The following is a 17,395-nucleotide window of genomic DNA, read 5'->3' on the forward strand; positions in this document are numbered from 1 at the left end:
CAAACATTTTGTGGCATATGTTTTAAATCAATTTTCTATTCTTATTAAAAGAATGAGGACAAACAATGGTAAGGAGTTTTTTAACAATGAACTGAAACTTTTTCTCAATAATAAAGGCATTATACATGAGACTACATGTCCTTATACCCCAGAACAAAATAGAGTGATTAAAATAAAATATATAACACTTTTATAAGTGGCTAGATATCTTATTTCTCAATCTGGAGTTCCTATTAAATTTTGTTGTAAGTGTATTCAAATGGCAACATACTTAATAAATAGAACACTATGAAGGATCTTACATTTTAAGACACCATATGAATTAGTTTAGGGTAAGCCACCTAATTTTAGTACACTATAGATTTTCAGTTCATTTGATTTTGCCACTGATTTAGTCGTCACTAATAAATTTGAATCTAAATCCTTTCCTTTCATTTTTTAGGTTATCCTAAGAATTAAAAGGGATTTGTTTTGCTTGATTTAAGAACTAACCTTTTGATTGTGTTTAGACATGTCAAGTTTGTTGAAAGCAAGTTCTCTTTTAAGGATGTCAAGGATTCTAAATAAAATAAGGCACAACAATTATTTGAGAAAACTTTTTGGTCTAGTTTAAATTCTCTCCAGCATGAAACCAAAAATGATAATTGTTATATATCTGATCCTATACCTAAAACATCTCCTAAATTAAATAAATTAGGAGAGCCTCATGTTGTTGAAAATAATGACATAATTGAACTTAATGATCAAGAATAACATAGAATCAGACTTATTATTAGAGATAGGAGGCCACCAATTTGGTCTAAGGACTATGTTTGCTCTACTTGTGATACCTCCAGCATTAAATATCCTTTACAGAAACAAGTTTCCTATGATTTTATATCTAAATCTCATAAGTTCTTTCTTTCACCCATTGATTTTGACCTCGAACCTAGATGTTATCAAGAAGCTGTTAAGGGTGAGAGGTCAGTAGAAGTAATGAATGTTGAGTCACAAGCACTAGAAGATAGTAAGACCTAGAATATAGCAAACTTACCTAAAGGTAAGAAACCAATAGGTCTAGATAGGTATATAAAATCAGATAGAGGGTATAGTCAAAAGGATTGATAGATTGGTAGCAAAGGGGTGTAGTCAAAAGGAAAGGTTAGGTTATCAAGAAAATTTTTTCCTTGTTATAAAAATAGTTACTGTTAAGACTATTCTTTCCTTAACTACTCAACATAACTGGGTTTTACATCAGATGGATGTCTATAATACATTCTTACAAGGAGATCTTGATACGAAAGTTTATATGATTATCCCACAGGGTCTTAATAGTAAGGGGGAGAATAAAGTTTGCAAACTAAATAAGTCTTTATATGGATTAAAGTAGGCTTCAAGACAATGGAATTATAAGCTAACTCAAGCACTTAAACTTAGTGATTTTAATCAAAGTCTACATGATTACTCACTGCTTGTTAAATATTTTAATGATGGAATTGTATTGATTCTTGTGTATGTGGATGATTTATTGATTACTAGTAGTTCTGAAATTGGTATTAAACAAACCAAAGATTTTTTGCACAATAAGTTTAAAATACAGGACCTTGGGCTTTTGAAATATTTTTTATAGGAATAGAAATAGCCTGATCTAGTGAATCAAAGAATATGTTTTGGATTTATTGTTTGAGACAAGTATGATTGGGCGTAAGCCATTGAAGATGCCTATAGCTCCCAACCTGAGACTCTCAGCTTATGAGGAAGGTAGAAATAAGAAAGAGGAGATGCTAAAGGATCTTGGAGAATACAGAAGATTGATAGGTAAGTTGATTTATTTGACTATGACTCGCCCTAAAATATCTTTTTCTGTGTAGAACTTAAGCCAATTTAGGCAAAATCCAACAAAGACCCACATGATTGTAGCAAAAAATATATCAAGGCATCGAAAGTACAAGCCAGAACTGGGGATACTGCTTGGTTTGAAAGCAAATTCAACATTGAGTTGCTTTTGTGACTCTGATTAGGCTATGTGCCACACAATAAGGAGATTAGTTTTTGGCTATAATTTAAAGATGGGAGACTCCTTAATCTCCTGGAAGACAAAAAAGTAAGGAGTTACGTCAAAATCCTTAGTAGAGGCTAAGTATAGAGCATTGAGTATTGCTGTTTTAGAGATAATTTAGGTATTAGGATTAATGTAACACTTAGGTCTTTGTAATATTGAACCTGTTAAGGTGTTTTGTGATAATAGGGCAGCCATACACATAGCAAACAATCTTATGTTTCATGAAAGAATGAAACACATAGAAATTAATTGTCATTTTGTTAGAGAAAAGCTACAATAAAAGCTAATCTCTCTACATCATGTTCATTTAAGGGATCAAGAAGCATATGTATTAACCAAAGCTTTAGGAAAGAAGTTACATGACAGATTCCTCAACAAGTTGCAAGCTGTTGATGTACATAGTTTGAACTTGAGAGGGAGTATTAAGGATATATAAGACTATGTGCACATGTTGTTTTAGTCTCATGGTTTTAGTTAGTTATACCACATGTTATTTATTCCAATTTATTATGTATATATACTTGTTGTATCAAGTTTATTCTTTAATGGAATAGAATTTTCTAGTGAGTCAATATTGCACTGCAAGATCTCTTTAGGTGTGATCAGATGATCCAACAGTTTTCAACAGGGTATACAAAACATACCTTGTTTCTATTATTTTTCATAACATATTTGATATCATTGAAATCCCACAATCTACTTTGCTTTTCTGGTTGACGAGGACTTTCTTGTCTAAGAATTTCTCATCCCATTGCTTGTAACATATCATGCATTTGTACTCTTTGATTTAAAATTGTGATAAGGGATTTTTCAATAACAAGCTTGATTCCTTCGTTATCAACACTGAAACCACAATCATGTAAAATTTCTTTCACATAATTAATGTCCTTCCTTTAAAAAAAAACAGTCATGTGCAGAAACATTTCGTTACTAATGTTATTTAGCCTATCAAAACTTTTTCTAAGCTCCATTATTATGTCAGATGGAGGAATAATTTCTTCTCTATTCAAGAAACATCTCCATTCTGGGACACTTAAGCTAAACAAAAAAGAAGCCAATCTTTCAATTGCTAATGGAAGTTCATTAGCATAACTCAATACTCTATAACTCATCTCTTTGAAACCATTGATAGGATAATCCTTTGGTAAGGTTTTAGAACAAAATATATAGTTGAAAAGCTTCATCTTTAGTCAAACAATTCAGGTTTGTAAATTGTTTCAACCTCAAACATTTCAAGGACTCGTACATCTCTAGTTATAATGATGATTCTATTCCCTTGACCAAAACAGTCAGATTTCTCAACCAAATTTAGTTCTTCAATATCATTTACAAGTTCAACACCATCATATCTATGAGAATCTTGTGATTTCTTAAGCTTTTGCATGCTAAGAAGTACTCTTTGCTTAGAATATCCCTTATCTCTAAACTTTCTGTCTCAAAATTTTTTGAAGAAGTTCTTATAGAGAAAGATCTCCATACTTTAAACGTTCACTCACATTTGAAAGGAAACAAAAGGCTTCCAAATTGTGGAAGATCTTGAGATATAAAACTGTAGCAAGAGATGACTTCCCTAATCTGCCCATACTACAAATGCCTGCAATCTAAACTTCATCATCTGAACTTAAATCAAAAAGCTTTTCTACTTCTTCCACTCGTGATTGCATCCCAACAAAGCTAAAAGAACCACACAATATTTTTTCTATCTTTCTCTTGATCTCTAAGGTGTACTAAGGATGAAGAGGGAAGAACTTTAGTTACAGATGATGAAATTAAAAATAGATGGGAGACTTACTTTTCTAAACTTTTCAATGATGGAGAGGGTTCATCTAGTAACTTGGAGGATTTAGTAACTGGTGAAGGAGAACAAAATTTGTCATTCTATCGAATAATACGTGATAAGGAGGTAAAGGAAGCTCTTAAGAAAATAGCAAATGGTAGAGCCAACGGACCTGATTGTATATCTATCGAAGCGTGGAAATATTTAGGTGAAGAAAGGGTAAGATGGTTAACTAAGTTATTTAATGTGATTTTACAGTTTAAGAAAATGCCTGATAAGTGGAGGAGAAGTACATTAATTCCTATTTATAAAAATAAAGGAGATATTCAGAATTGTACTAACTATAGAGGGATTAAACTCATGAGCCACATAATGAAATTGTGGGAGAAAGTAATTGAGCACAGGTTGAGATTGGAGACAAGTATTTTTGAGAATCAGTTTGGTTTTATGCCAGGTAGATCAACTACAGAGGCGATTTATCTACTAAGGGGATTAATGGAAAAGTATCGTTGTAAAGATAAAGATTTACACATGATTTTTATTGATTTGGAAAAAGCTTATGACCGTATACCAAGAGAAGTGCTTTGGAATGTGTTAGAAAAAAAAGGAGTACGGATTGCTTATATTAAAGCCATACAAGATATGTATGAGGGGGTAAAAACTAGTATAAAAATGCCTAGTGGTCAAACAAAGGATTTTCCTATAAAGATTGGACTACATCAGGGATCATCTTTGAGTCCTTATTTGTTCAACTTGATCTTAAATGTTCTGATGGAACATATTCAAGGAAAAATTCCGAAATGTATGCTCTTTGCGGATGATATAGTTCTTATAGTAGATACAAGAGAAGAGGTTAATTGAAAACTTGAGTTATGGAGGAGGACATTAGAGTGGAAAGGTTTTCGTCTGAGTAAAAGTAAGATGGAATATTTATATTGTAAATTTGGTAAAGGACTATTCGACAATAATTTGGAAGTGAAATTGGGAGATCAAATTATACCTCAAGTGGAAAAGTTTAGATATTTGGGAGCCATTATCCAAAATGATGGTGAAATTAATGGAGATATTTCACATAGAATTCAAGCTGGGTGGTTTAATTGAAGAAAAGCTAAAGGAGTTATTTGCGACCGTAAGGTGCCTAATAAACTTAAAGGAAAGTTTTATCGCACTGCTATCAGACCAGCAATGTTATATAGTAGTGAATGCTGGGCTCTAACTGGACAGCAAGAGCATAAAGTTAGAGTAGCAGAGATAAGAATGTTACGATGGATGTGTACACGTAAAGATAAAATTCGAAATGAGCACGTATGCGAAAAAGTGAGGGTGGCACTTATTGAGGAAAAAATGGTAGAAAATCGATTGAGATGGTTTGGGCATGTACAAAGAAGACCAAGGGAAGCACCAGTGAGAAGAGTGGAACATATAACTTTGAGTCCGATTAAGAGAGGTAGAGGAAGGCCTGAGAGAACACTTTTAAAAGTTATTGAACGCGATCTGCTAATTAATAATATTCCTAAAAGCTTGATAAATGATAGAGTACAATGGCGTCTTGCAATCCATGTAGCCAACTCCACCTAGTGGGATAAAGGCTTGTTGTTGTTGTTGTTGTTTTCTCTTGATTTCTCTAACAATTCACTCAATAACTAGTGACCTTGAGCTACAAAAAAAAAAAAGAAAAGAAAAAAGTAAACCAAAACTCCAAATCAATCAAATTTGTTTCCTTCAGATCAGGTGTGAAGGAAAAGGATCCTATGCTATTGTTTTGGTGTGGATTTTACAAGAAGATATAGATTTAATCTAAATAGTCCAAGTTATCTAAATAGGACGAAACACACCAACAAAAGAGGATAGAAAGTCTATGTAAAATGTAAAAATTATTTTGTTTTCTACTTTTTCCCTCTAATACCACAATATGTTAAATAGGAATTGAAATTTTATTTTCGTAGAAGGTTATTATTAGAAAGAAGTCATTATCATACTTGGAAATTTAAAACAGGACAAGTATTTAGGGAAAAAAAAACAATTTAGAATAAGTAAACATGGACAAGGAAGTACATATATTAAAAAATGTATTATATTTTCATGTCTGGATACAAAATATAGAGTAAAATTCTAGTTAATTAGGAAGTTCTAAAAAATATTTGTAAAAAAATTAAAAAGGAGATACACATATAATACATTAGTAGTCGTGCTGCGCTGTTGCTAGTTGAACCAAATGGAGGTTGTGGGTGTGGATAAGGAAAAGAACTATTATTAATTAATCAACAATTTCTCAACCAAAAATATATGCAGTTTACTCACCGATTTCTTACATCCCAGCAGCCAGAGAGATTATTGACCACATCTTTGATATGTGTCCTCCATATGAATCCCTTGAAGAAATCTCCTGCGTACCAGTCTTCAATATGTTACGCAAAAGAAGGATCTATGTCATACAAAACTAGTACGACCTCTCTTGTAGATTCAAAAGGCCAGTGATGAGATTGGTCACTTGTTTCATATCTAGCCTCGATCTTTTTACCTTATCTGTGTCTACTTCGAATCTTTCTTCAGGTTCAGCAATCTCTGGACTCGATAATGAGAAAAAACAACAGGTTCATCGTGAATATCAGTAAGGTTGCAGGCAATCCCCAGTTCATGCAAACACCAAAGTGAAGAAGCATAGTTTTCGGAGAAGATCACAACACGAATCCAGGATTGATTAGTTGCTTGGATAAGGTGAAGTGGAAGATAAGAATCTCCAGGTTCAAGCTTCTTATCATCTCCGAAGATCCTGAAACCTTGCGCTTTAAGAGAAGCAGAAAGGCCATGGATGAATTTTTGAGTGTTGTCGTCGTCGCCTTGAAACCTTATTTATACATGATTTGGTTTTAGTGATGATGGTGATGATGATGAGCTCGCGAAATATTGCATGGGAAAGAAAGCTCCAAGGAATTGAAACTGAAAGGAATCACGAATCCTTTTAAATAAATTAATTATGTGTCACCACAAGTCTTCTATGTGGAATCAGCCCAGATGACTTTTGTACCTCCCGAAACTACCCTCCAACTGTTGTGTCTATGTATAATTAATCATACAAATTAAACTTAGAATCTCCATTGAAAGATATGTTTACATTTAGTGTCTGATTATACTTTTAAGATTGTTTCAGGACACCTATTAAAAAAAACTAAGAAGAAAAGTGGAGGTATAGTGAAATGGTCTAAAATTGAGTATAGTTAATTTCATTCAAGTATGAAACTAGAAATTATCAGGCTAAACTTTACTTTTAATTCTTTAATTTTATTTAGTAGTTTCAGATGATTTTTTTTATGTCAACCATTTTTTTAAAAAAAATAAAACTTAATCTGTCAAATGTTAATAATATTTTGTTAATATTTAAAAGTTCAATATAAAAATTTATTATGATAAAACTACGGTGTTAAAGATAATTGACTACAAAACACTTTAAGAAGTTAATGAACGAAAATAAAACCTTGTCTGAAGTTAAAATATTAAAGATCTATTTTAGTTGAAACTATCGTGGGTCAAAATTTTACTTGTGATATGAATACCAGCAAATAATAATTATGAATTTATTTTTATTAAGTTATTAAATTTATTAAATTAAAATGAGAAATGAAGATAATAAGTTTCTGCCAAAAGTTTAATATTTTTTATTCCTTTCATAAAATTTATCTTAGCGATCATAATAAAAAATTATACCTTTTAGACGGAAAAAGTTGCAATAAGAAAGGAAACGCCCAATACTTTTGTTTACTTTTTCTCCAAAGCTGTTTTTTCCCCCTCACACGTACGGTAATTAAGATCATTATTAGAAAATCAAACAATTGTGAAAAAAATATGCAAATATCAACGAAGAAAATTCATACTCTCTCTCAGCACGTTACTCCCTAATTAATTTTATAAGAATTTGGTTTGATTAGTGTGTTACGCTATAAACCTAATATAGCGCAGCGTCTATTGTAGATTTTATTTGTACCTAAAAATTCAAAACAATCAAAGAGGTCGTAGAAGAAGATCACTAATTCAACCAAAGAGGTTGTAGAAGAAGATATGTATCGAGTTAATTATTATTTAATCCAAAACATTGACCTCATGAACATAACATTTGTTGAATTGTGAAGACAACTTAATTTAAGACCAACATCGAGATATAAGACATGCAATAAATCCCTTCACGCGTTATAAGTATGAGATAGAAGATCAATAAAATTTACAAATGTGTCAAAATCACAGTCCATATGATTTTGTCACGGGTAAGGAAGATTATTGCGGTATTTAAAAAAAATTATCGGACCACTTGACAGTTTTGCCACAGAGGTAGAAATACTCCTTGTCTCAATTTATAGAATGATTTGATGTTTTCTAATATAAAATGTTTTGAGGAAAATAATAATTTATTAATGATGTTTATTTCAAAATTACTTCTTATTATTTTTTTTATTTCTCCAAAGTACCTATAGTGTGAGTGCCACATACTAATCCTTTGAAACACTAGGAATTCCATTTAAAGGGCTGACTTTTCTTAACAAATTCTTTTCCATAATTAAAAAGGGACTAAGAATTGAACCCTTGTTACATGCTTAAAGGGATTGAGATAACCTATCATCCATACTACCACTACAAAAAACTTGACTTTGTCGTTGTTGAAAGTCAAAAAGTTATAGCTGAAAGTTTTTAGTGGCGATAAAAAGTCGTCACAATATCGCCGCGAGAGCTTCTGTTGCTGATTCAATTTGCGGTGATGAAGAAAGTCGCCGCTAAAAGTTGAGAATCTGCAGCGACATTTGTCGCCACTGAAAGTTTTCAGCGGCAACAAAAAGTCACCACAATGTCGTTGCGAGAGTTCTTGTTGCTGATTCAATCTGCGGCAATAATAAAAGTCGTCGTTGAAAGTTGAGAATCAGCGGTGACAATTGTTGCTGTAGAAACCACGCATTAGTGGCCACTATTTCTATCGCCGCTGAAGCTACCAAAAAGTTGTCACTGAAAAGTAATGTTGGTTTACTTATACATATGGCACCACGTCACCGTCCATGTGGTGCCCCACCTCACGCGGCGCGGCACCATGTCACCCTCCACATAGGGCCCCACCTCGCACCATGTGACGCCATATCATCCTCCATATGTCGCCCCTCACCTCACGCCACATGGCCCCATGTTACTCTCACCACACGTCATGTGTCATCATGTCATCAATTTATATTTTCATTTTGAAAGTTGTCTCCTCCAAAGTTTGAACCCGTGACCTCCTCCTTTTGTGTCCAATCATTTTGCCATTGAGCTGAAATGAACCTTTTGTGTCCAATCATATTGCATAATTAAATATATATATACACACATATATACATACACACACATATTATTAAACTATACAAACACACATATATATTAAATATTAAATATTATAAAATATCATTACTATCCTTAAATACTTCAATTTAATTTTTTCAATTTATAAAATTATAAATTATATTATTTATTTTGTTTAAAGTAAACTATAAATATAATTGATACAATATAATTTGTATTATTTATTTTAATTTTTTTTACTTCTTGAGGTTGTTATATTATTTATTTTAATATTCATGTTTATAATTATAATATAAAAAATATCTAAGAATAAGTAATAAAAATACTGATGATTATACATTAGTAAAAAAATTATAAAAATGAAGATAATCAGTGGCGACACTAAAAAGTTGCTGCTGAAACTTGCAACATAATTTTTTTAAAAGAAATTAAAAAATGCTGACAATCAGCAGCGACACTAAAAAGTCGCCGTTGAAAGTGAAAGTCAACTTTCAGCTGCGATTTGTATGTCGCCGCTGAAACTTACAATACAATTTTTTTAAAACAAATAAAAAAATACTGACAATCAGCGGCGACATTAAAAAGTCACCACTAAAAGTCGACTTTCAGCGGTGACTTGTATGTTGCCGCTGAAACTTGCAACATAATTTTTTTAAAACAAATAAAAAATGCTGACAATTAGCGATGACTTTTTAGTGTTGCCGTTGAAACTTGCAATATAATTTTAAAAAAAAAATTATAAAAATGGCCAAATCTTTCACATTTATAACAAAACTATTCCTATTTTATATTTTCTAAAATTATCTTTTCTAAAGGTTATATAATATTAATTATTTGTCCATATGTTAAAACAATAGAATTTATTGTTCTTCGTTATAACAAATAAAATAAAAGCAGAAGAAAATATAGAAAATGAAATAGATAACACCCCTTTTGAAATAAATCAACAAAGATACATGAACATAATATCACATATAACTTATAAAAAAATGATATTGCCAAGTAAGTTTAGTAACAAACAGAGAATATTTAAGAAATATAATATTCAAAAATCCTATGAAAGAATAGGAAAGTTAGGCAGTGGTGTTCCTATTAAGTCTAGGAAGAACAATATCAATAGAAAATAAAACTTGTAGAAATAAAAATATGAGATGGTTTGATAAGATATTAGGATCTAAGTCAAGAAAGAAGAATAAGATAAGTCTTAAGAGTCTTAGTCTATAACCAAATAGGAACAATGAACCTAAAAGAAAAGTAAAAGAGGTAGAAATAAAGAAATATATTATAAAAGAATTGAAGAACAAATAGAAATCTCAAAAATAAAAAATAAAATAAATTAAATAAGAGAAAAATTTGAAAGAGATATTTGTACAGAATATCTAAATTCTTTTGGAAAATAGAAAAAGACACAAAAAATTACAGGTGAAAAACAAATATGACAAAAGAAGAAAAAAAAAAGCAAAAGAAATACAAGAGTTGAATCTTGTCAAAAATAATTTAAGCAAAAAAAAAAGGTAATTAAGTGAAGCAAATCAAAAGAGCTAATTTAACCATGATTTTTCTAAACTTCTATAAAATCAGAAGACTTTTGATTTTGCAAGTATTGAGTTAAATGGCTCCTTCTCTATCTCTTAATATAAACCTCTCTCCACTTGTAATATTACAAGATATGTATGTGTATCTATGCATACATACATACATACATACATACATACATACAACTTGGTTAAATAAAGGGAAATAGAAATAAATTGAAATTTAAATAAAAAGAACATCATGAAATTAGTAAAAGAAAAATATATTTTTTCCTATGAAAAATATTTTAATCTAATTTTGAAAACACAAAAAAATGCTAACAATCAACGGCGACACTAAAAAGTCGTCGTTGAAAGTGAAAGTTGACTTTCAATGACGATTTGTATGTCGCCGCTGAAATTTGCAACATAATTTTTTTAAAATAAATAAAAAATGCTGACAATCAGCGGCGATATTAAAAAGTTGCCACTAAAACTTGCAACATAATTTTTTTAAAAGAAATTAAAAATGCTGACAATCAGCGGTGACACTAAAAAGTCACTACTGAAAGTCAACTTTCAGTGGCGACTTGTATCTCGCTGCTGAAACTTGCAACATAATTTTTTTAAAAGAAATAAAAAAATGCTGACAATCAGTGGCGACATTAAAAAGTCACCGCTGAAAGTTAACTTTTAATGGCGACTTATATGTGGCCATTGAAACTTGCAATATAATTTTTTTAAAAGAAATAAAAAATGTTGACAATCGACTTTCAGCGGCGACATTAAAAAGTCACTGCTGATTCTCGACTTTTAGCGGCGACTTGTATGTTGCTGCTGAAACTTGTAACATAATTTTTTAAAAAAAATTATAACATATTTTAAAAAATATTGACAATCAGCAGTGACTATATTTTGTTGCTCTTGAAAGTCTTTTTTTTTTGTAGTGTACATCTTGTTAGTTTATCCCTTATTATTTGATTCATTAAATATCTTTTTTTTCTCCGCTCCTTTATTAAATGGAGTGTTTTTTTAAAAAAATATATTTATTTATAAAAAAGTTAAGATTCCAAATGTATCTTATTGACTTAATAATTGGCATTTATAATTTTTTTCAAAAAATATTTTATAAAACACGGTGGCGGGAGTACTATACGTAAGATGTGATGGGCATTAGACATTTTGATAAAAATAAAAATAATAATGATGAGATTATATGTTGAGCCTATGATTGTATTCGTGGATAAATATTTTTAATTTTATGCTTATTTAATTAACTTCTGAGTTTTGAACACAAGTTAATTGTTTTGAACAACATTTAGGATATAAAATCATTTTTGGTATTTTAAATTTAATATAAAAATTTTAGATAATTATGAATTAACAAAATATATTAATAAAAAATATCAAAATATTAGCATTTTATTACTCTAATTTCAATCGAAAAGTAAGGTAAATTTAGTTAAAATTAGTTCTACATTAAAAAATTTCAAAAATAAAAAGGTTCTGAGAGAGAGAAGATGATGCGTGTGTAATACCAGTGAAGTAAATGAGTTTAAAAGAGCACTTATTTGAACTAGATGTGAAAGTTAAATTAACTTATCCTCATATATATATATATATATATATGTTAAAGGCATTCATAAGAATATTCATGAGGTCGCTATTGATAACAACCATTCCAAGTGGCAGGAGTTTGGATTAGTTTGGAGAGAATATCAAGTTTTCTAGGATACCAGCAGGTGGAATTAAAAAAAGAAATTATTGAGTTTAAAGCACTGAAATATTTTGAAATATCAAATAACATATTGTGGGTCCGACATATTTGAGTACAAAGCCAATATTTTTAAGAAAGAAACTCAAGCTTCAACTAGCCACAAATCTCTTCGTGGTCAAGAAATTGAATGTCATTTCTCAAGCAGAAAATAATAAAACTAGCAAAACTGCTTATTAAAAATTATTTTTGTTTTATTGTGATGAGAATTCGTATTTTGCGAAACATATTCTCAAAACAAAAAAAATAATAAAAAAATGTGTTTTTACATTTTCCTTTATTAGTCAGAACAATAATCTCAAAACACCTAAAAAATATTTTTATTTTTCTATTTTCCATAATAATATTTAGTTTTTTGTTCTCCAACACAATTTCTGAAAATATGTTACCAAACAATTTTTTTTTCATTTTTTTGTTCTGAAAAATAGAAAATTATTCTCAAAATAAATTGCCAAACAAGTTCATATATCTCTCAGGACATGCTTTCTATTTTCCCTTACAGAGAAAGTAAAAAAGACAGCAACAAAGAAGCTGATGATAATTCTTATGTCCTGGCAAAACAAATAAAATAAAGTATAACATTCTCTCTAAGAATTGATGATACCAAATGCTGAGTAGTTTCACTTCTGTGGAGCTCTTCAAAGGATAAAATCTCAAACAATCAGCAAACGTTGAACAGCCAGCAAGTTTTAGGATTTCCAAAGAGCATTGACCAAATAAGTTATTTGGAATACTGACAAGATTAATGCAGCTTCTCAAATTTAAGAATTTGAGCTTTGGAATTCTAGCAATCGATGGATGGAGTTGCAACAATCTAATACATCCTTTAAGGTCTAATCTTTCAAGATTTGGAACCCCTCCAAAATTTGGCATCTTAGTCAAATTTTTGGAGCCACTAAGAATCAAAATTTTCAACTTAGGAAGCACCTGCAAATGAGAAAGAGCATGGAAATTAAAAGGACAATTATCTAGAAAACACTTTTTCGTATACTAAATATATACTTAGTTTTTGGTGTAATCAAACAAAAATGAATATTGTTGACATTAATTACCTTTTCACCTTCCCATAATTCTTTGATGTTACTATCAGGCATAATCAATTCAACTAGTGCATGAGGCTCAAAACTTGATGGCAAACTAGTGAAAGGATATTGATGCCATGAAACATATCGTAGCTCATTAAAAAGAGAATTGAGTGTTCCATAACAGTTCACATTACGAAATATGAGCAATCTAAGATTTCTCATGCGTGACAAGGCTTCAATTCTCAACGTAGCCCTTCTAGAGTCTTCCAAATCAAGGGATATAGCTTCAAATCTTTCCATAGCCTAAGAATAAAGTCATTTATACCCCAAAAAAAAAAGTTAGATTACTTTAATTTTGTAGATTGTACTATTTTGGCAAAATTATACCTTTGATCCTTTAATTTCATACAAAGATTTTATTATAATCCTTTAATTTTATAAAGTATTTTTTAAATCCTTCAACTTTAACATTGTTAATCTCAAACATTTAAGATTGTTCCGAGACTAACAATATTAGAGTTAGAAGACTGAAAAGATACTTTATAAAATTAAGAGGCTACACTAAAATTCATATAAAATTAGAGAACCAAATTTACACTTTTATATATTATGTTAATAAAAGAAAAGAGCCAATTAACTTACCGTACTTTCATTTTGCATAACATAATCAATATCATCTAAATACCACAACCTATTCCATTTTCTTGGCTCATAAGGGAAACCTCTTCGAACAATTTGTCGTCCCATTTCTCGCAACATATTATGCATCCCTATTTTGTGATCTAGAATGGTCATGAGTGATTTTTCAATCAAAAGTTTCATTCCATTATCTGCTGGAAAGCCACAACTATCTAAAATTTCCTTCACACGATCCATCTTTTTCCCAATAAAGAAACATGTGATGTCCAAAAATATTTCCTTGCTCTTGCATCAAGCTCGTCATAACTTTTTTCAAGCATGTCCATTATTTGTCGATTCGGAATTCTTTGTAGTTGAACCAAGGCACTTTTCCATTCTTTGACACTTTTTTGACTCAAGAGTGAGCCCAATTTTATAATTGCTAATGGAAGGCCATTAGCATATTCAAGTATATTATTCGTCAATTCTTCATATCCACTATCTGGATGATCACATCCAAAAGCTTTTATACAAAAGAGTTGAAGGGCTTCTTCCATACTCAATAATTTAGGTCTGTAAACTTCTTCCACTTTACACATTTCAAGGACTCGTTCATCTCTAGTTGTAATGATGATTCTACTTCCTTGATCAAACCATTCAGATTCCAGAACAACATTAAATGCATCGAGATTTTCCAATACATTATCAACACCATCAAGAACAATGAGAAATCTACGTTGGTTTGGGGTCCAAGTCTCTGGATCTTTGATCTCCAAGTTTTGATCAAGAATTTCCATTAAAGATAGATCATCACGCAAAAGTTGGCTTATATTCTCTATGAAACAAAATGCATCAAAATGTCGAGAGATTGATCTGTACAAAACTTGAGCAAGAGTTGACTTCCCTACTCCACCCATACCACAAATTCCTACCACTTGAAGTTCATCATTTGAATCCAAATTCAAGAGCTTTCGACTTCAGACACACGAGATTGCATCCCAATTAGCTCAACAACATATTCTAGTTGACGCAGTGCTATCATGACCATGCTAACAATTTCATTGATGGCTTTTGAAATTCGTCTGAAGAATTAAAGAACAAAAAATGGAAACAACGAACTTAAATCAGTTTTCATGAGTTTCAGAAATTTGAAGTGTTAGGTTGGTTAGTTAGCCAAAGAATTATGTACCTTGGTTGGATCATCATACGATACATCTCAAAAAGATCATCAGGTGTTCCACTTGTGAAGTTGCTGAATTGACTAGCGACATTGTCATAGATTTCATCCAGAACCTGGCGTCTTTCGGCATTAGTGTTCTTTGCAAAAACACTAAATTCATTTTTCCTCATTCAACAGTGATCGTTGAAAGATTATAGTTAAGACGTGCAAATGTGACCAGATATGAACCAATATGGGAAATCTCATATATATTGGAGATGAAGTTAGAGTTAATCACTAGTATATAACAAAGTGGAAGGGTCCATAAATTGATACGTTTTGAATTAAGATATGAGTCCTCCCACAGTTTCACCCATTTGTTTTCTCCTGCTTCCGTTCGATTGCTCTCACTCCTCAACAAGTGATATTAGAAGCTCATAATAACGCACAAGTTTTAAGCTTAAAAAAGAAGAAGAAGGAATTGTGTCTACCACACCGTCATTCTCACCCATTTTTATTTAATTAGATTATGCATCGACCAAAGAAAAAAAAAACTACTAATTTTGAAATAATATTAAATCTAAATTGTTCAGAACCATGAGTGAGGGGCAAGAAAATCATTTGGGAATGATTTTACCTCCCTTGCCTGGGTTCCATCGAGATCGTAGAAGATCAGTATAACACCGCGTGGCCTGTGAATTCGCCAAGCAATTTCTTTGAGTTCCATGAAGTGCTGTTTTGAAGTAGAATGGGTTTTGGAGAGGACAAATACAGAGACCCATGATTCATGAATCGGTTTCAGAAGATAATCTGGAAGTGAGTCCTCAGTTTTGAGATCCTGATCTTGCTCAAAAGTTGTCAAACCTGCAGCTTCAAAAGCAGCACAAAGCTTATCAGTGAATTCATAAACGTTGCGGTCATCCCCTCTGTGACTCACATAAATATTGATCGGCCTCCCCTCCTCCATGGAAATCAATCCCAGCTTCTGATCTCACACACAGTATGATCAATTAATGTTTCATTGTAGTAGAGTTCAAATCCAAGTCTACATCTATATTTATTACTTTGGTTTCTCAGAATGATGGCTAATTTTGGTCTTCGAGGCCGGTACGTACTGATATTTTTCTGAACACGTGGTGTGGAAATATGGATGACTCTTTTAAGATTAACAAAGCTTTTTTTCTTTCTTCTTTATGAAGATAATAGTGCTATTTGATCTGTCCATTCAAAAGTCCACAGAATAAAGTGAACTTGTCATAAGTGGCCCAAGTTTATAGGTGAAGTGAAATTTAGGAAGGTAAAGGATTCCACTCTTAATAGGATAATGTTTTTTAAACGGGTGCTTTATTTGTAAGGCTCTCCTCGCAAAGGGGTCTATTCAGGAATGTCAGCATAGAAGATTTTGTTTAAATTTATTATTATGACATAATAATTCATATATATTTATAAAAAATAATAGTTCATATGTGAAAATTCACATTTCTTTTACATTACTGACTTGTTTTGTTTTCATAGCTAATTTTGTGTAATAATATAATTTTTAATTCTTAATTTTTTTAATTATTGATTTAACTCCTAAATTTGAACCGTATATAATTTAATTCTTATATTATTGAGTTGAGAAAGTATAGAAATTAAGTTATACTAAATTAAAAAAAACTATGAGAATTTATTTATTCTGAGTTAATTACAAAGTCGGATCTGAATTATTTTGAATTAAAATTTAAGAATTAGATGGATGAAGGATTTTAAAATATCTTTCAGGGAAAGTACTTCCCTGAAAATTAATTTTAGCAAGAGGTTCTTCTAAAAGGCCGACACTTTGCAAAGTGATTCCATGTGAATCATAAACTAGACGTGCGAGGTGAGCCGTCACACCGCATCAATAATGGAAATAACTTTAGAAAAAACACCCTTTTCAAATTAAAATATCAACTTTGCCCCTGAGGGAGTGAGACTAGGGGTGAGCATCGGTCGGTTCGGTCTCAAAATATGCAGAACCGATCGATCGAATAACACTGAAAATGAAAACCGAATCGAACCGAACAAGGACCGAACCAAAATTTGATAATTCGGTTCGGTCGGTTAATTCAGTTTTTCGGTTTGGGCCTAATTTTTAAATATTAAAACAAACAACACTATAAAATTGGGCCTTTTTTTCTTTTCGTTTT

The 17,395-nt window shown here is 31.1% G+C and overlaps 1 protein-coding gene across 5 annotated transcripts; it reads right to left on the bottom strand.

The window, feature by feature from the left end:
- Nucleotides 1-12,881: 12,881 nt before the first annotated feature.
- LOC129315089 (disease resistance protein RUN1-like) lies at nt 12,882-16,313 on the bottom strand. 5 transcript variants are annotated; one of them, XM_054958612.1, is made up of 5 exons: nt 15,523-15,997; nt 15,255-15,358; nt 14,090-15,147; nt 13,475-13,750; nt 12,882-13,349 (listed from the first exon to the last, which is right to left on the bottom strand). In XM_054958612.1, exons 3-5 carry the CDS (start codon nt 14,321-14,323, stop codon nt 12,909-12,911), a joined length of 951 nt encoding a protein of 316 aa, XP_054814587.1. In that variant the 5' UTR covers nt 14,324-15,147; nt 15,255-15,358; nt 15,523-15,997; the 3' UTR covers nt 12,882-12,908. The 5 variants fall into 5 exon arrangements, with proteins under 5 accessions (XP_054814587.1, XP_054814588.1, XP_054814589.1 ...); XM_054958613.1 differs by having other exon boundaries at nt 15,862-15,994; XM_054958616.1 differs by lacking the exons at nt 13,475-13,750; nt 14,090-15,147 and having other exon boundaries at nt 13,231-13,349; nt 15,862-16,313.
- Between the last annotated feature and the right edge of the window lie 1,082 nt (nt 16,314-17,395).

This window comes from Prosopis cineraria, unplaced genomic scaffold (genome assembly GCF_029017545.1).
Source record: "Prosopis cineraria cultivar Desert tree isolate PC_DT_omini unplaced genomic scaffold, ASM2901754v1 PC7, whole genome shotgun sequence".
Lineage (NCBI taxonomy): Eukaryota > Viridiplantae > Streptophyta > Magnoliopsida > Fabales > Fabaceae > Prosopis > Prosopis cineraria.

Coding starts and splice junctions, on each gene's coding strand:
- LOC129315089 (XM_054958612.1), bottom strand. CDS start 14,323: ATGGATCGTGTGAAGGAAATTTTAGATAGTTGTGGCTTTCCAGCAGAT. Junction 13,751..14,089: donor TTATGCAAAATGAAAGTACG/GTAAGTTAATTG, acceptor CTTTATTCTTAG/GCTATGGAAAGATTTGAAGC. Junction 13,350..13,474: donor AATTATGGGAAGGTGAAAAG/GTAATTAATGTC, acceptor TCTCATTTGCAG/GTGCTTCCTAAGTTGAAAAT.